The sequence below is a fragment of the Bufo bufo genome, chromosome 8 (assembly GCF_905171765.1).
Source record: "Bufo bufo chromosome 8, aBufBuf1.1, whole genome shotgun sequence".
Classification (NCBI taxonomy): domain Eukaryota; kingdom Metazoa; phylum Chordata; class Amphibia; order Anura; family Bufonidae; genus Bufo; species Bufo bufo.
In genome coordinates, this window is record NC_053396.1 from 136324962 (window position 1) to 136345604 (window position 20643).

The 20643-nt window shown below is 43.9% G+C and overlaps 1 protein-coding gene across 2 annotated transcripts in view; it reads right to left on the reverse strand.

Annotated features, from left to right (window-relative positions):
* Positions 1–20643, reverse strand: part of LOC120978010 (neuronal PAS domain-containing protein 2-like) — a 215026-nt gene that overhangs the window by 77025 nt on the left and 117358 nt on the right. For both annotated transcript variants that reach the window (XM_040406243.1, XM_040406244.1), the window contains exons 2-3: positions 12334–12387; positions 5857–5913 (exon numbers count right to left, since the gene is read on the reverse strand). In XM_040406243.1, coding sequence (XP_040262177.1) covers positions 5857–5888 — 32 coding nt within the window. In that variant the 5' untranslated portion in view covers positions 5889–5913; positions 12334–12387. The remainder of the gene's footprint in view (positions 1–5856; positions 5914–12333; positions 12388–20643) is intronic.

Here is a 20643-nt window from a genome sequence, read left to right on the forward strand (position 1 = left end):
AGAGACTCTAGCGGCAGGTCTTGTGTCATATGATCCTAGAGTGGAAGCCCCTCCCCTCCCCGCCCTGCAACCAATCAGATCTGTGAAGCAAGCACTGAGTCCACTGAGTCTAAGAATCTAAACAATGGACGTGTGCAGGAGGCCTTAAAAGAATCGAATGATTGTACTAAGGCTACTTTCACACTGGCGTTTTGGCTTTCCGTTTGTGAGATCCGTTCAGGGCTCTCACAAGCGGTCCAAAACGGATCAGTTTTGCCCTAATGCATTCTGAATGGAAAAGGATCCGCTCCGAATGCATCAGTTTGCCTCCGTTCCGTCTCCAGAAACACTGCTTGCAGCCTTTTGGTGTCCGTCTGACGATGCAGAGGCAAACGGATCCGTCCTGGCACACAATGTAAGTCAATGGGGACGGATCAGTTTTCACTGACACAATCTGGCACAATAGAAAACGGATCCGTCCTCCATTGACTTTCAATGGTGTTCAAGACGGATCCGTCTTGGCTATGTTACAGATAATACAAACGGATCCGTTCTGAACGGATGCAGACAGTTGTATTATCTACGGATCCGTCTGTGCAGATCCATGACGGATCCGCGCCAAACGCGAGTGTGAAAGTGGCCTTAGTTATAGACTCATTTGATTCTTTGAGTTAAATGAACCGTGAGTCATCAGATGAGTTATAAGAGCCGTGTGTCACCAGAACATTGTACACTGAATCTAATGCTTTTGTTGCAGCAGTGACGAGGGACAGACAGCGGACAGTCAGCAGAGAGGTATGAGAAATGACATGACACCGAGTTTAGATTAGAGGAGATCCTCATTCAGATTGAATTAACCCTTTAGGATCAAATTGGCTTCTCAAGGAGATATGTATGTTAAAGACAGGCTCTCTTTATACAGAAATGTCAGGTTTATTAGAAAATCATGCAAACATTGCACAGTATTATTTTCAATTACCTGTGTGATGTGTGCCCTGTGTAGTATTTTATGTCTGAGTGATCCGCCGGTGTTACTGTTCTTATCACATATTCACATTCACTTGGTAGTTGGTACTGTAGACTGGGTGACATTGCGCACCACGGCTCCTGTCTTGAGCTTCGGTTCACTTCCTTGTCAGCCCGAGTCAGCCGAGAGCAGACTCGGCAAGTGAATCGAAGATTCGATCAACTGCGCATGCGCATTGCGCACCACCTGAGCTTTGGTTCACTTGCTTGTCAGCCGAGTCAGCCGACTCAGCAAGTGAATCAAAGATTCGATTCATGAATCGGTTCATTAGAATGGACTGATTCAAATGAACCGATTCATGCAAAAGATCCGAACTGCCCATCTCTACTGCACTGATCACATGACGGTGACATCATCGCAGGTCCTTTTCAGCTACTGCATTTAGCACTGATCACATGACCTGTGATGTCATCACAGGTCCTTCAGCTCTTGCAGGGCATTAGATCCTTGGGATGGCAATACAGCTGGATCTAGCAGGCAGGCAGTACATTTGCCCAGGCCCCGAATGTTTTAACCTAGCAACGCCCCTGTTTGCAGGGGTAGCGGTAGCGGTGCATCGTCTCACTTGTAGTGACAACGCAATTATAATTGGAGCTGCTCGTCCAATCCAAGTGAAGCAAGTAAATATATTGTGCTGCTGCTGTAAAGGAGATGACACACAGGTAACACAGGTCATTTTAAAGCGGAACCAGCACTTGCATGAGCAACACTACCCCTTCAAACAGCTAATCGGCAAGGGGGTGCGGGGGTCGTGCCCCCGCCAATCTGATATTGATGACCTGTCATTAGGAGAGGTCATCACTCATCATCAATATCTTTGCACTGAACAACCCCTTTAATGACAATATGTGGCAAATTGTAGACTGCCAGAAATGTTTGTAGACTTGGCTGAAGGAGCACCATGCAGCCGGTCTTCTTTCTATTACAGACGGTATTCCATGTTTATACCTATAGTACATCAGAAAGGGTATCTCCTCATGTAATTTGATTTCTAGAAATCAGCCACATCCTACTTGAGGTTTCACACGTCTGTGCCATATCAAGACAATGTGAAACATAATTAAAGATGATCTCATTGATAATTACTCTGAGCTTGCCTTGATGACTAATTAATGACAGTGTGTTCACGATTAGGGTATTTTACACGATTATTTCAAAATGTTTAAAGAATACTCATATCTTTTGCTGCTTGAAGACATTTTATGGAGGACTTGTTCAGACATGTATTTTGTAAAAAACTCCAGTGTAGCGGCGCTGACTTTTTTCTAGGAGAATTCCATATTAAAGAGAGCAAATTGAGAGCGCAAGGCCCAAGAGTGGCTATTGCTCCATTCATCTCTATTAGGGATGAGCGAATCGCCTTCGGATGTTTCATTCGCATAAAACTTTTTTCGCTAAAAAATTTGCATAAAACTTTGTTCCAATACTGTACGGAGCAGGAGCACCGTACAGTATTAGAATGTATTGGCTCCGATGAGAAGAAGTTATTGCTTCGCGAAGTCTCGTGAGACTTCAGGTAATAACTTCATAAATGAATATGTACTCTAAAAAACAATTTCCCGAACTCGGGTTTGGTTCCAAGGCACCACTTGGAACCGAACCCGAGTTTAGGAAATGTTTTTTTTACAGTACAAATTAATTTAAGTCACGAGACTTAGCAAAGCAATAACTTCGGCTCATCGGAGCCAATACATTCTAATACTGTACGAAGCTCCTGCTCCGTACAGTATTGGAACAAAGTTTTATGCAAATCGACTTCGGATGTTTTATCCAAAGTCGATTCGCTCATCCCTAATCTCTATGGGACTGCAGGAAATAGCTGAGCCAGTGCTCGGAGGGTAGCAGGGCATGCGTGGTTGCCCTCCGTTAACTTTGGGGGTCCTGTTCTGGAGATAGGAGTGGGTACCATGGGTGGGACTTGCACCTATCTGACATTGATGACATATCCTAGTGATATTCCGCCAATGTCTGGGGTGAGACAACCCCTTTAATCATGCAGACAAAGTGACAGAAGGTCCAGAAAACTGACTATGAGTAAGAGCAGAAATACTCGAAACACCTGATGTCCATGCTAACATGGACTTTTTAGCAGCGACATATGCCACAGCTTTGTACATAGATTGGCATCACAAGGAGAACATGCAAACTCTGTGCGGATGTGGCCCCTGGTTGGTTTTAGATACAGGACCCTAAAGTTGAAAGGCAACAATGGTAACCACTGACCACCATGCTGCCCAAAGTGTGACTCTAGCTCAAGTAAACTGATTTAGGGCTTATACACACGACAGCGCCGTGTTTTACAGCACGCAAATTGTGGATCTGCAAAACACGTATGCTGCCTGTGTGGGTTCCGCAATTTGCAGAACGGAACGGGTCGCCCATAGTAGAAATGCCTATTCTTGTTGGCAAAATGGACAAGAATAGGACATGTTCTATTTTTTTCCCGGCCCCACGGATAGGAGCAATGGACGCGGACAGCACATCGATTGTAGTGAAAAATGCTCCTCAGATGCAGAACCAAACAACGTTCATGTACATGAGCGCTAACAATGAGACACAACTTTTTTTTCTAGATTATGTGTAAATGTTTACTTTTTTTATGTCAAATTGCCTTTTATTTTATAAAAATAGCCAGGACTGTTTTTAACGCAGGGCAAAAAGGGCAGCTGCCCCGGGCCCAGTTGATCCTGGGGGGCCCAAGGCAGCTGCTTCTTGATCCCTGCTGGCCAGTGGCGTAGTGTGAGGGGGGCCGTTGCCCCAGGCACAAAATTCCAGGGGGTTCTAGCAGGGCCGCACCGCCAATTAGGCAAAGTGAGGTGGTGACCCCAGGCGGCGCAGCCCTGGTGACAAGTAGGGGGCAGCGGCAGGGCACAGGGAGATGAGCGCTTCCATTGTGAAGCACTCATCTCCATAGTCATCTGTATCGCCGTCCTCAGGACAGCAATACAGATAGATGTGCTGCGGCGGGGCAAGTGAGGGAGAAGCGTCTACCTTCCCCGTTCCTCTGATAGGCTGCAGGCACTAGGCCTGCAGCCTATCAGAGGCCAGTGCATCGCGCCGCCTGAGCTGTACAGCCCGGGACACAGGCCGGAAGAGGCCTGCATCGCATCACTGCCAACCTGATGGAGGTAAGTATAAGTGTTTATTTTTTATTTTATATGGTACTACCTTACTGGCACATGATTGGGGGGCATCTATGGGGCACTTGTTACTGGCACATGATTGGGGGCATCTATGGGGGCTCCTGTTACTGGCAAATGATTGGGGGGCATCTATGAGGGCACTTGTTATTGGCACATGATTGGGGGGCATCTATGGGGTTACTTGTTACTGGCACATGATTGAGGGGCATCTATGGGGGTACTTGTTACTGGCACATGATTGGGGGGCATCTATGGGGGTACTTGTTACTGGCACATGATTAGGGGGCATCTATGGGGGTACTTGTTACTGGCACATTATTGTGGGGCATCTATTGTGGGGCATTTTATACTGGTACATTATGGGGGCACTAGGAAGAAGGCTGGAGAGGAGCACTATGGGGGCATTTACTGGGGGCACTATATAGGGGTATTTTATACTGGCACATTATGGGGGCACTATGGGGACATTAGCTCAACTGGGGGCATTAAAAGGGGGTATTTTTTGCACTGGCACATTATAAGGAGAATTATTACTACTGGGGGGCATATTGATGGGCTTTATTACTACTGGGGGTCTATGGAGAACATGATTACTAGTATGCACACTATGGGAGCATTATTACTTCTGGGGCACATTGGGGGCACTGTAGGAGCATTATTACTACCATGTGTGCTCTAGCAGAGAATTATTCATATTGGTGGGACTTTTGGGAGCACTATTACTGAGGGGGCACCTTGGCACAGTATCAGCTTACCACAATTATTTTTGGGGGACGTTATGTTTACACTATTAGTGTCAGGGGCACTATTTGCTGGGTGCAGTTATTTTAGGGCACTGTGTGCCAATAATTATTAAAGGGCACTATCTGCATGGTACTACTATTATCAGGGGGTTTATCTGTTTCTGCAGTATAGTATTGGGGAGCACAGCGGCACAGTATTGGGGATGGTAGGATGGTTTGTCCAGAAGATGGGAGGATGATGGAAAAGTAGTAAACTAAGATTTTGTTTGTCAAACTGCAGACGAGAAATGGCTGAAAAATGGTGGTCTGGTCTGAAAGAAGAAGATGAGGAAAGAGAACATCTGCATCAAAGAGACGTCACTGGATGTAAGAGGTATGTGGCGCTGTATTACCCTGTATGTAGAGGTGGATGGAGGCGTTAGTAGTACAGTTCTATCTGCCCATGGTAAAAAAAAAAAAGTAATCTGCAAAATATATATTTGTATCAGAAGTTGTGCTTTTTTAATTTTTAGAATAATGATACAGCCATTTTATTTGATACTTTTGTGCTTATTCTTTTTTCTCTCTCTATATTAAGGGACACTATAGTCACCAGAACCACAACAGCTAAATGTAGTAGTTCTGGTGTCTATAGCATGTCTCTGCAAGCTTTTTAATGTAAACACTGCCTTTTCAGAAAAAAAGGCAGTATTTACATTACTGCCAAGGAACCTCTAGTGGCCACTCATCATTATTAAAGTTTACTACTCTACGAGGTGTGTGGATTTTTTATTTTTTTGTGTGTGTTGTGGTGGAGGGAGTGATTGCATGCTAGGGTGTGGGAAGGCGGGATCCAGGGGGCCCAAGTAAATTCTTGCCCAGGGTCCAATCAATATTAAAGACGGCCCTGATTAGCTATACATGTAAATAAAATAATAGAAATCTGTACTACTACCTATAAAAACCTTCCTGTGGACTCACATACCTCTTTGCTCTGTCTTTCTCATCTTCATCCATCAGCTCGTTTAGACAACACAGGATTCTAGAGGAGAAAATAAGGCATCGGTAAATGCAATTTTTGAAAATTGAGTTTAAGACCTAAAACAAAAGTCGATATAAATTTGCAGCTAATGTGTAAATAAACATTGACGTTATAAACGCAGCTGTGTCTGTTCCTTCCGGAATCGTTGCTGAGTAATAGGGTATCATCGGAACATCTGCTCCTGCAGCAGAACCCTCATATTACATGACCCACAAGCTCTACTAGCCTAAGGTGACGTACAGCCAGATACACATACATTTTTACTTTTTATGCTGATTTTACTTGTGCTGTCGTTTTAGTAGTGTTTTGCCTCTCTCAGCCTGTATTTGTGCTATGCCATGCTTATTGATGGCTGATGGTTTAGGGACAAGCACAGACCTATAATCTGAGACACACTGGTTGCTTGAGACATTTTATCCCCGCAATGACACTGTCAGCCATGACTCAGTTGTTTGATGGAGAACCACTGTGAATGAGTGATAGGGTCAAACCAAAATGGTCAATATCTCATTCTAAACACACAAATCTAAGCAAATGCATTTTATTAAAGGGGTTGTCTCACTTCAGTAAATGACATTTATCATGTAAAGAAAGTTAATACCAGGCACTTACTAATGTATTGTGATTGTCCATATTGCCTCCTTTGCTGGCTGGATTCACTTTTCCATCACATTATACACTGCTCAATTCTGGGGGTTACGACCACCCTGCAATCCAGCAGCGGTGGTCGTGCTTGCACACTACAGGAAAAGGCGCCAGCCTATGAGCAGTTCCAAGGTCCTCTCCCGCCAGAGAGGTCCGTTCTTTTTTCTATAGTGTGCAAGCACGACCACTGCTGCTGGATTGCAGGGTGGTCGTAACCCCTGGAAACGAGCAGTGTATAATGTGATGGAGAAATGAATCAAGCCAGCAAAGGAGGCAATATGGACAATCACAGTACATTAGTAAGTGCCTTCTATTAACTTTGTCTACATGATAAATGCCATTTGCTGAAGTGAAGCAACCCCCTTAAATGAAAGTGCTTTTCCAGGACTTCAATAGATGACCTATTCTTAGGACATTTCAACAATATCAGATCAGTGGGGGGCTGACTCCTGCTGTTCCCATCAAACAGCTGGCTGCAGAAGCCGCATCACTGCTGAAAAGGCACAGCTACATACAGTGAGGAACAGAAGTATTTGAACACCCTGCGATTTTGCAAGTTCTCCCACTTAGATGATTTTTGAAAAAATGTATTTGTCTTGCACTGCTGAACATTAGTATTTGAACACCTGAGAAACAGCAAGAATTCTGTCTCTCAAAGACCTGTTACTGTGCCTTTAAAAAGTCCACCTCTACTCCACTCATTAATCTAACTTAGTAGCACCTGTCTGAGCTCATTAAAGACACCTGTCCATCCCACAGTCAGTTACACGCCAACTACTACCATGGGCAAAACCAAAGAGCTGTCAAAAGACACCAGAGACAAAATTGTGGACCTCCACAAGGCTGGAAAGGGCTACGGGGAAATTGCCAAGCAGCTTAGTGAAAATAGATCAACTGTTGGAGCAATTGTTAGAAAATGGAAGAGGCTAAAGACGACTGTCAGTCTCCCTCGGACTGGGGCTCCATGCAAGATCTCACCTCGTGGGGCATCACTGATGATAAGAAAGGTGAGGAATCAGCCCAGAACTACAAGGGAGGAGCTCGTCAATGACATGAAGAGAGCTGGGACCACAGTTTCAAAGGTCACTGTAGGTAGAACACTACACCGTCATCGTTTCAAATCATGCATTGCACGGAAGGTTCCCCTGCTCAAGTCATCACATGTCCAGGCCCGTTTGAAGTTTGCCAATGACCATCTGGATGATCCAGAGGAGGCATGGGAGAAAGTCATGTGGTCAGATAAGACCAAAGTAGAACTTTTTGGTCTAAACTTCACTCGTCGTGTTTGGAGGAAAAAGAAGAATGAGTTGCATCCCAAGAACACCATCCCTTCTGTGAATCATGAGGGTGGTAACATCATACTTTGGGGGTGCTTTTCCGCGAAGGGGACAGGACGACTGCACTGTATTAAGGAGAGGATGAATGGGGCCATTTATAGTGAGATTTTGAGCAACAACCTCCTTCCCTCAGTCAGAGCATTGAAGATGGGTCGTGGATGGGTCTTCCATTATGACAACGACCCAAAGCACACAGCCAGGATAACCAAGGAGTGGCTCCGTAAGAAGCATATCAAGGTTCTGGAGTGGCCTAGCCAGTCTCCAGACCTAAATCCAATAGAACATCTTTGGAGGGAGCTGAAACTCAGTGTTGCTCAGCGACAGCCCTGAAACCTGACAGATCTAGAGGAGATCTGTGTGGAGGAGTGGGCCAAAATCCCTGTTGCACTGTGTGCAAACCTGGTCAAGAACTACAGGAAACGTTTGACCTCTGCAATTGCAAACAAAGGCTTCTGTACCAAATATTAACACTGATTTTCTCAGGTGTTCAAATATTTATGTTTAGCAGTGCAAGACAAATACATTCTTTAAAAATCATACAATGTTATTTTCTGATTTATTTTTATTTTTATTCTGTCTCTTTTAGAGTGGGAATGCACCTACAATGTGAATTTCAGACCCCTCCATGAAGTGGGAGAACTTGCAAAATCGCAGGGTGTTCAAATACTTCTGTTCCTCACTGTACATCCTTCAGCCCTGGAGCAGGAGCCCCACTGATCTCATATTGATGACCTATTCTCCAGGCTATCAATTTTACAGGCACAGATTTTTAGTTTTTATTGATACCATTTTGGAGTGTGTATGACTTTCATATTGTTCACAAAAAAAGAATGAATGCCAATGCCTATGATAATATTGTATTGCTTATTTTTAAAATAGGGAAAGGGAGGAGGGGTTTGGAAATGTGTATGTGTGTATATATATATATATATATATATATACACTGCTCAAAAAAATAAAGGGAACACTTAAACAACACAATGTAACTCCAAGTCAATCACACTTCTGTGAAATCAAACTGTCCACTTAGGAAGCAACACTGAGTGACAATCAATTTCACATGCTGTTGTGCAAATGGGATAGACAACAGGTGGAAATTATAGGCAATTAGCAAGACACCCCCAATAAAGGAGTGGTTCGGCAGGTGGTGACCACAGAACACTTCTCAGTTCCTATGCTTCCTGGCTGATGTTTTGGTCACTTTTGAATGCTGGCGGTGCTTTCACTCTAGTGGTAGCATGAGACGGAGTCTACAACCCACACAAGTGGCTCAGGTAGTGCAGCTTATCCAGGATGGCACATCAATGCGAGCTGTGGCAAGAAGGTTTGCTGTGTCTGTCAGTGTAGTGTCCAGAGCATGGAGGCGCTACCAGGAGACAGGCCAGTACATCAGGAGACGTGGGGGAGGCCGTAGGAGGGCAACAACCCAGCAGCAGGACCGCTACCTCCGCCTTTGTGCAAGGAGGAACAGGAGGAGCACTGCCAGAGCCCCGCAAAATGACCTCCAGCAGGCCACAAATGTGCATGTGTCTGCTCAAACGGTCAGAAACAGACTCCATGAGGGTGATATGAGGCCCCGACGTCCACAGGTGGGGGTTGTGCTTACAACCCAACACCGTGCAGGACGTTTGGTATTTGCCAGAGAACACCAAGATTGGCAAATTCGCCACTGGCGCCCTGTGCTCTTCACAGATGAAAGCAGGTTCACACTGAGCACATGTGACAGACGTGACAGAGTCTGGAGACGCCGTGGTGAACGTTCTGCTGCCTGCAACATCCTCCAGCATGACCGGTTTGGCATTGGGTCAGTAATGGTGTGGGGTGGCATTTCTTTGGAGGGCCGCACAGCCCTCCATGTGCTCGCCAGAGGTAGCCTGACTGCCATTAGGTACCGAGATGAGATCCTCAGACCCCTTGTGAGACCATATGCTGGTGCGGTTGGCCCTGGGTTCCTCCTAATGCAAGACAATGCTAGACCTCATGTGGCTGGAGTGTGTCAGCAGTTCCTGCAAGACGAAGGCATTGATGCTATGGACTGGCCCGCCCGTTCCCCAGACCTGAATCCAATTGAGCACATCTGGGACATCATGTCTCGCTCTATCCACCAACGTCACGTTGCACCACAGACTGTCCAGGAGTTGGCAGATGCTTTAGTCCAGGTCTGGGAGGAGATCCCTCAGGAGACCGTCTGCCACCTCATCAGGAGCATGCACAGGCGTTGTAGGGAGGTCATACAGGCACGTGGAGGCCACACACACTACTGAGCCTCATTTTGACTTGTTTTAAGGACATTAAATCAAAGTTGGATCAGCCTGTAGTGTGTTTTTCCACTTTAATTTTGAGTGTGACTCCAAATCCAGACCTCCATGGGTTGAAAAATTTGATTTCCACTTTTAAATTTTTGTGTGATTTTGTTGTCAGCACATTCAACTATGTAAAGAACAAAGTATTTCAGAAGAATATTTAATTAACTCAGATCTAGGATGTGTTATTTTTGTGTTCCCTTTATTTTTTTGAGCAGTGTATATATATATATATATATATATATATATATATACAGTACAGACCAAAAGTTTGGACACACCTCATTCAAAGAGTTTTCTTTATTTTCATGACTATGAAGGCATCAAAACTATGAATTAACACATGTGGAATTATATACATAACAAACAAGTGTGAAACAACTGAAAATATGTCATATTCTAGGTTCTTCAAAGTAGCCACCTTTTGCTTTGATTACTGCTTTGCACACTCTTGATGAGCTTCAAGAGGTAGTCCCCTGAAATGGTCTTCCAACTTGAAGGAGTTCACAGAGATGCTTAGCACTTGTTGGCCCTTTTGCCTTCACTCTGCGGTCCAGCTCACCCCAAACCATCTCGATTGGGTTCAGGTCCGGTGACTGTGGAGGCCAGGTCATCTGGCGCAGCACCCCATCACTCTCCTTCATGGTCAAATAGCCCTTACTTTCAAAGTTTTCCCAATTTTTCAGCTGACTGACTGACCTTAATTTCTTAAAGTAATAATGGCCACTCGTTTTTCTTTACTTAACTGCTTTTTTCTTGCCATAATACAAATTCTAACAGTCTATTCAGTAGGACTATCAGCTGTGTATCCACCTGACTTCTCCTCAACGCAACTGATGGTCCCAACCCTTTTTATAAGGCAAGAAATCCCACTTATTAAACCTGACAGGGCACACCTGTGAAGTGAAAACCATTTCAGGGGACTACCTCTTGAAGCTCATCAAGAGAATGCCAAGAGTGTGCAAAGCAGTAATCAAAGCAAAAGGTGGCTACTTTGAAGAACCTAGAATATGACATATTTTCAGTTGTTTCACACTTGTTTGTTATGTATATAATTCCACATGTGTTAATTCATAGTTTTGATGCCTTTAGTATGAATCTACAATTTTCATAGTCATGAAAATAAAGAAAACTCTTTGAATGAGAAGGTGTGTCCAAACTTTTGGTCTGTACTGTATATATATATATATATATATATATTTATTTTTTTTTATTAAAAAAAATTTAAACGTGTTTTGACTTTTGTTTTCTTAACTTTTAAAAAAAAAATCCCCCTTGGGGGATTATCTTTGCAGTCTGTAGGAGAATCGCTATGTTCCTATGGAGCCCTGTCACAGGCAGGGCTCTCCATAGGAGCATAGCTGTAGAAAGCATGGTAGGCTCTAGCAGCCTCGAGGCTACCACAGTGAATGAACGGCTCCTCTGATGAGTGAATCTGGGGGAGCTGGGCCCTGGGAGCACAGTGCTCCCGGGCAAAGTCTCCCAGATGCTGTGGTCATAATTGACAATGACATCTGAGGGGTTAAATGTCTGCAATCGGCGTTATAGCTGCAGACACATTTAGGACACATGAGCCCGGCTACATACTAAGGCCTCTTGCAAACAAACGTTGTACATCCGTTCGTGCATTGGGGACCAAAAATTGCAACGTCCGTGCGGCGGCCGGGACGGATCGAGAAACATTCAACTTGAATGGATCCATAATCCATCCGCACCGCAAAAAAATAGAACAAGTTGTATTTTTATATGGTGCGGAGACACGAACAGAAACACCACGGAAGAACTCCGTAGTGCTTCCGTGGGGTTCTGATCCGTGCTTCCGTTCCGCATCTCCGTGATTGCGGACCCATTTAAGTGAATGGGTCCGCACCCCCGATACGGAGTGCACACGGGCTGGTGCCCGCGTATTGCGGACCCCCCATATGCAGGCTGCAATACAGCCACGGGCACACAACGTTCGTGTGCAAGAGGCCTAAGCCAAGTTTTTCTTTTTTTATGAATCAATTGCAGTAACGTAGTCAGTGCTCCTTTCACGCTGCACATAGTAAATGGCCTTTGAGAGTCTCTTAATTGACGTGTGGGCTCTTAGAAGCTTCTAAACTTGTTCACCTGAGATGAAACATTGTACTACTTACACATCAGTGTTCTTTGTGAGTGAGGACACAACGTATTCTGCTTCTTCTTGTACACTGGTGAAAACAAAATTCATATTAATCAATGACATTACATAAATTATTTTTTTTTGCAGGTTGTCTTAACGTATCCGACGTACGGTGATTGCACAACATATTACTACAAAATCAGTGGAAAAGTTGACTCCTCATCTGAAAAATAGAATCCTCAAGACTTTATTCTATGCATATATTATATATCGTTGACCTTCCTGGCGTGCCCTTTTATTAACCCCTTTGGTTACAATGTGAATACAGCGTATTACCAATGCTGTGCACATTATTTTACCCATACATTCCCATGACGATTCAGGAACTGAGGGCAGATAGTACTGGGGGAGGAAAATGAGCTGTATTTATAGTAGCAGCAAAGTGGATGAGATTTTACCAAATCTCATTCACAGGCTTACACTGCATAAAAAATCTGTGCGGATCCCTCAGCAGAATTGACCTTTGGTACAGTTTTTAAAGCCACAGCATGTCAGTGTATTCTGCAGATTTCCACCCCGGATTTCACCTTGAAAACTCTTTCCCACGAAAAACAGACACAGGTAAATGATGTATTCTTGTTATGGTAGCAATTAACATAGTAACGTCAACATTGGAAATGACTGAAAATGAGTGAGACTGTATTGTATAGTCCTAATAAAACTAAAACTAAAGGTATGGAACTGAACTCACTAATCACACCCCTCGCTGTCTGTTGGAGAAGTAAAATGAGATGCCCCCAATTTGTAAATGGGCTTACAATCCCCTTGACTGGGCTCCTTTGGTATCATTATGTTCCCTTCCCGTTCAACTCTTTTGGGTCTTTGTTCAATAGCTGTTGCGACTCTTGCAGGTTTTGGACATTAAAGGGGTTATGCCATGATTGATGTAAAAAATGAAAATCAGACATCATATAGTACATGACAATACCTTTCTAATAAAGCTACAACATAGCCCTGTGCCTCACATGGGTCCAGAGATCTCATTATTCGTTGCTTACATTGCTCTACTAGATTATCTTCAGCCTGCCAGCTCAGGGGGGTGAGTCCTTTCTCAGGGGGCATGTCCTTTCTGCTTCAGCTCTCTCTCAACTGGCACAGCTCCTAACAGAACATATGGCTGATGGTAGTTGAAGATTAAACTGAGCACGTGTGACCAGCTCAGCGAGATGGACAAAAAACAAGGAAAAGAACAAACAGCCGGTGGCGCTATACAGATACATTTTATTGACTTGCTGTAATGCCATGCTCAGGCTATGTCTTCCAGGGTAGCAGCACGTGTGTAGCCTTTTGTTTTTGTTTTGGAGTTGAGCTATATCTGCCTCCCTTCAGGTGCACTGGGTGGGGTCGTTGGTTTGAGTTTAAATTACGCCCACTCCCAGTGTCCTGTGCAGGTTATAGCTTCTGTCTGGCTCAGAGGAAGGAAGGATTTGCTGTTCCTGCTCAGTAAAAGATAAGTTGGTTTTGTTTTTCTTGTGGTTGTCTGTCTAGGCTGTTAGAGAGACGCCTGCCCCCTCCAGGTCTGAGGGAGTAGGCTGCCTCTTTCCCCCTTTCACCATCTTAGGGATTTTAGGGAATCTTCCGCCTAGGCACGAGGACACGTTTATTCCCACCTTCAGGGTCTGAACGTGGGCATAGAAGTCTAGGGAGAGCTGGTAGGGATTTGTCAGGAGGTGACCTGTATCCCCAGCTTCTTGCCTAGACACTTGTTTGTTGATATTCTGTGTATCTTGTATCCTGTCCGCCGTGACACTTGCTTACTGGCTATACTCAATTTTATTGACATGCAATTACATATGTATTCAGATCCAGGTGCTGGTTCGAAAGAGGTAGAATGTTTTGTGACAGAAGCCCTTTAAACAGAAATCTACCACTGCATATATTTAAAAAAAAAAAATCCAAGCTGAACAAAACATTGAAAATGAAGTATCATAAAGTTGAACTGGCCACAGTAGATTGTTTGTCCCATTCTTCTCTCCAGCTTGCAATATACAAGTTTCAATAGAATATCTGTAAGGGCTCATTCACATGATCATAGGAATGGGTCTGCATTCCTTCCGCAAAATTGCATTAATTTCTTTGGGGCCGCAAAAGATGTGGGGGCCACATCCGTTGTTCCATGGCCCCGCAAAAAAAAATAGAGCATGTCCTATTCTTGTCCACAATTGCGGACAAGAATAGGCACTTTCTGTACAGCGCTGGCTCTTGCGGACATGGCAATTTGCGGACCGCATAACACGACACGGTCATGTGAATGAGCCTTAAGGATGAGGAATCATCTAAAATTAGGAATCGTAACAAACATAACTGCTCAACTGCCAGCAGATAAGAGCCGCAATCATTGCCACCATTTTGAATCCAATAACACCGGTCGGAAATAGCAGTTGTCCTGCTCGGCTTCCTCTCTGGTGCACCACATGTTAGTTCATCCAGGGATATAACTAAAAATTTAGAAGTTCTTGTTTCAAAGCCTTGTAGGAGTTTTAGGGAGTGGAGAAGGACTGTTGATCAAGTCTTTTGAGTTGAAGCCCTATTCATCTATACGAAAACACAAAGGTTTAGTTTTGATTTCTTTTGAAGGGAACCTGCCGCCATGAAAATGTAAAGCAATCTGCAGGCAGCAGTTTATAGAGCAGGTGGAGCTGAGCAGATTTATATATTGTTTTATGGGAAAGGATTGCATGTTTAAATCTCTGCTTTTTTTTTTAGCTCAGTGGCCAAGTAGGTGGTCCTAATCAGTGACTGCCAACATTTTCTGTATAAGGCCTCATGCACACGACCGTTGTGTGCATCCGCGTCCGTTCCGTCATTTTTCACAGTTTAGTGGAGGTCCCATTCATTTCTATGGAGCTGTGAAAAAAAACTGATAGTCCTCCGTTTTTTCTCCGCGTCCGTGATCCGTGATTCCAGTCCGTAAAAAAAATATAACCTGTCCTATTCTTGTCAGTGGAAGACGGAGGACAGACCCATTCAAGTCAATGTGTCCGTCAAAAAAAACTGATGCACAACTGGTATGTCATCCGTGTCCGCTTCCGTGTCGGTTTTTTTCTACAAGACTTTGGTGCAATAAAATTACACTTTTGATTAACCTTCCTTTTTTTTCCCCTGGCAGACAAAGAAAAAGGAAGACACAAGGAAACACAACTGAAGCAAAATCGGACACGGACCACTGAAGCCAAATCACTGACAGTGAAAAAACACTGTCGTGTGCATGAGGCCTAAGTATGTCTACACAGATAGCTGTCAATTAGAGATGAGCAAAGTTCTTGACAATTCGATTCGGCTGCTTCGCAGAATTTTACATAAAATTTTGCTTCGTGATGAATTAGTCTACTTTCACACTGGCGTTTTGGCTTTCCGTTTGTGAGATCCGTTCAGGGCTCTCACAAGCGGTCCAAAGCGGATCAGTTTTGCCTTTAATGAATTCTGAATGGAAAAGGATCCGCTCAGAATGCATCAGTTTGCCTCCGTTCCGTCTCCATTCCCTTCTGGAGGGGGACACCAAAATGCTGCGGAGGCAAACGGATCAGTCCTGACATACAATGTAAGTCAATGGGGACGGATCACAATCTAGCACAATAGAAAACGTCATGGCTATAGAAGACATAATACAACTGAATCTGTTCATGCCGGATGCAGGCGGTTCTATTATTGTAACGGAAGCATTTTTGCAGATTTATGACGGATCCGCAAAAAATGCAAGTGTGAAAGTAGCCTTACTTTGTCACAAAGTGCATTTCTTTGTAAGTAGTGGGTGCAATGATGGGGAACAGGGATTGCTCCGTTCCCTGGTATTGTACCCCTCAGATGCCATGTTCATCGCTGATCGCGGCATCTGACATTAACCCTTTCTACCCCGGGCCAGTTTTCACCTTCCTGCCCAGGCCATTTTTTGCAAATCTGACATGTGTCACTTTATGTGGTAATAACTTTGGAAGACTTTTACTTATCCAAGCCATTCTGAGATTGTTTTCTCGTGACACATTGTACTTCATGATATTAATACATTTTCTGAAAGTGCCCAAGTTACTCCGCCTCACTCGCGCCTAACTCCGCCCCTCAGCAAGCTCAGGCCAGCCCTGTGGCTCTGTGACATCATATTTCCCTATAGGAGGTTCGCGCATCGCTGCCGGGCCCAGGCATGCGCAGTGTTCTGCCCACTGTGGGCAGAGGTACAGAGATATGGAGTGTGCATGCACCAGTTACTGGCGTGAAATTGGCGCATGCGCACTGCATATCTTGGCGGGGGAACTTGGGCACTTCCAGAAAACTCTCCGCCCCTGGGCACTTGCGACAGCTCATTAGCATATGATAAAAACGACTTTTTGGGCGATTTGAAGCATCTGAAAAACTAATCACAGGCAACATCTGTGTCATGTCTTTGTGCCCCACTGAACAATGTGATCTGTTTAAAACCGGTCAGGTAGGTGACAGACTCCCTTTAACTTTTGGGGGTCTGATCCCCTCTGCAATGCATTACAATACATCTGTATTGTAATGCATTGCCTGTTAGTGTATTAAACAGAGTAATACACTAACAGGTTGCCTAGGAGACGGGCCTGAGGCTGGATCTCCTGGGCACCCGTAGAAGGCAGGTCCCGATGCAGTGCAAGGCATTGGGTAGCCTCTGCACGGCATCGGGCTGCCTTCTCGCCCATCGGGTCCCCGCCACAGCAGCACGGGGACCCGATGGGCTCCCTCACCTGCAGCACACCCCTTCTATGTCGCAGTCACGTCTTGCTGCGCCGGTCGGGAAGGGGTTAATATTATGGTCTATAATAAAAAATAAATAAACAAAATCATACCTCATTTATTTGATCGCAAAGAGCCCATCGCCGCCATCTTGATTGGAGATCCAGTAAGAAACCTCGCTCAGCCCGTCGGCCAGCGTGGTGACATCATACGTCACCACACACGAGATTTCACGCGGGATCTTCAATCAAGATGGCAGCAGGCTCTTTACGATCATACGGATAATGTGATTATGATTTATTTAAATTTTTTACCCCGTTTTCAGGGAAAATCAATTCGTTACCACGAAGCACGAGGAAATTGAGCTTTGCGGCGAATCGAATTTTCCTTGAAATTCGGATTGAAGTCCTCTTTGGACAGTTTGATTCATTACATCAGTACTACTGTCAATCACTGATAAGACCACCCACAGGGCCAATGAACTCAGAAAGAGCAAAGTTCTACTGAAATATTTTCCCACAAAACTATATAACAATCTGCTCAGCTTCTCCTGCTCTACAACATGCTGCCTGCAGGACTGTACTGCATTTTCATGATAACAGATTCCCTATAAATAATGTCCAATGAAAAGTTTATCAAAAAGCATCATTTTATAATTTGTACAACAAAGAAATTGCTTTGTAAGGAGCCCGAGGACAAAGTTATGTTATTCTGGCAGAGGAAGCAGGAGGAGCAAGGGTGCACAGAGTGGTTGGGCCCGCCCTTGTTGCACTTAACTACTCATTTGCATATGGACTTAAATTACTTTTTCTTTAGAATGAAGCAACAGCTTGCTAAGTGAAAGGTGTTATTGCAATCAGCTGAGCTAGCCCTACAATGCATTGTGCCTGATTTAACAGTGAATTTCCTGGTGACAAACTCCCTTTAAGTTCTGCTTTTTTCTTATGCATATCAGTACAGATCAGCGAAGTATTGGAAACTTCGACTCGGCTGCTTTGCCTAATTTTACAAAAAAATTGCTTTTGTAATGAATTACTTCGTCACGAAGCGCATTTCTTTGTAAGTAGTGATATACAAAAAAACGGTGTAAAATAAATAAATAAAATGTCATACTTACCTGATCTATTTGCTTGCGACGGGGCGTCCGCCGCCATCTTGCTTGAAGATATGGCACAAAATCTTGTGATGCCCGAGTCATCACCCCGGATGGCGTGGTGATGTCACACATCACCTCGCACAGGATTTCGTGAGAGATCTTCAAGCAAGATGGCGGCGGCCTGCCCGGCTTCGCGGCGAATCAAATTTATCCTGAAATTCGGATTGAAGTCCACTACATATCAGCAACGTAGAACATAAACATGATTTCTCAATTAGATACACCAGGGATAAACGCTCTTCCGCAAGGACTTAATTATTAATGAAATGTACGGGACTTGATTTATTGAAGACCATTCATACTTGGACTACAAAAGTCGTATGCAGAACTTTACGTACCTCCAAGTGATCCTAGATGGATCTGAAAATGACATCATGTACAAGCAGTTCATGAGAAGCTGTAGCATGAAATAATCGAGGAGGGATCTTCTTAAAGAGGTTATCCCATAATTAATGTAAAAAAAAATCTAAATCAGATATCATATATAGAGATGAGTGAAGTTCTTAAAAATTTGATTCAGCTACCTCACCGAATTTTACAAAAAAATTCGCTTTATGATGAATTACTTCGTCACAAAACGCATTTCTTTGTAAGTAGCAGGCACAATAATAGGGAACTGTGATTCCGCTGCCCTTGTCATTGAACCCCTCCGCGCTCGCCGCTGATCGTGGCATCTGAGATTAATATTAAGTCCTTTCAGGGGTTAATCAATAAAAAACATTTTTTATTGTACTTACCTTATCCATTTGAGCGCGAATAGGCCGCTTCGGCCATCTTTATTAAAGATCCAGAGCGAAATCTCACACGGTGCATGATCCTGTCGTCACGCTGGCCGGCGTGATGACGTCGTACGTCACCGCGCACGAGATTTTGCATGGGATCTTCAAGCAAGATGCTGCAGCAGCCTCTTCGTGCTCAAATGGATAAGGTAAGTATGAGTTTTAAAAATGTTTGCTGCCATTTTAGGGAAAATTGATTTGCTACCACGAAGCACAAGGAAATTTGGCTTTATGACCATTTAAAATTGACCTGAAATTCAGATGGAAGTACACTTCGGATATTTCGATTCCTCAGCACTAATAATATAGTGCATGATAATCTCTTTCGAACAATGCTAGAACCAGCCCTGTACCTCACATGGATTCATAGATCTCCCCATCCTTTGCTCTAGTTGTTTTGCCAGATTTATATCAATCTGAAGGCTCAGACAGTGGGGGATACTTATCATTGTTTCTACGCCACAATTGTGGCATAAAAAAGTTGCAAATTAAGGTGCACGGCTTCTGTGGTTCTCAGCGCTTTTCCGAAGTGCCGAGAAAAGAGGCGTGGCTTAGTGCCGCCAGCCGTATTTACTATAACTTTCACCAGAAAGTGGCGGAAGTCATAGCTGAAGTCTACGCCAACCTGTAGCTGGCGTAGACTTCACTTTCTGGCGCAGTTCAGGCCTGATTTATTAAGAGGCTTCTGGCTGGACCTGCCAGCCTTGATATATCTCCCCCAGTGTGTCCTTTCTGCTGCAGCTCAGAACCTGTGAACTTTCCGCTGCAGTTCTCTCCCTATCAAAGCTCAGAAGAACGGAACTGAGCATGTGCGTCCACCTCAGGGAGCTAAAAATAAGCAAAACAGCAAACAGCAGGTGACGTTATACAGATACATGTTATTGAATAGCTCAGTGGCTATACAAAATTTTTAATTACATGCAATTACAAATGTATTCAGATCCAGGTGCTGGTTTAAAAAACTGCAGAATATTTTTTGTGTGGCTAAAACCAGGAGTGAATACAAAAAGTGGAGGAGACTCTTTACCTTTATACATGTTCCCTATTCCTGACTTTAGCGTAAAAAAAAAAACTGCATAAAAAACCCAGCCTAACTTGTTCAGATAAGATGCTATTGTATTCTAATTAATGAATGTTCAAATAATTTACAAGAATTAATTATTCTCTTTTTTTACTACGTCCCTGAATCCAATCATTTAATTATGTTATAGCTGCCGGTGGCGGGTCTCTGGGTGGCAGATATTATCTTTTTTTTTTCTCTGCACTATGTTCAAAAGCAAATAGTAAAACACAGATTCTAAAGGCTTTCGGGTGGCTTACTCATCCTGATACTAAAACACAACCTACACAACTTGTCAGGGATAATTATAAATATTTCAGGAAAATGCCAAGTGTACACCCAACTATAATGACACCCTAAAGAAAGGCATAACGTGCAAGTAAATAAATCATGTCGATCTCATTAGAGAGTGTGCAGTATTCATAATACCGCAATAGAAGCAAGATTATTCTTATTATAAATGTGCACCAAGGCGCTGTTCACACTAGCTCCATGGCTGCAGGACGTAGCAGAATGGATCCCAACGAATCCTGGTTGATCCAATTTTCTTACGTGGTCCTTTAGGTTTCCTGCTGCAAATTCTGCCAATATTGTTTAAAG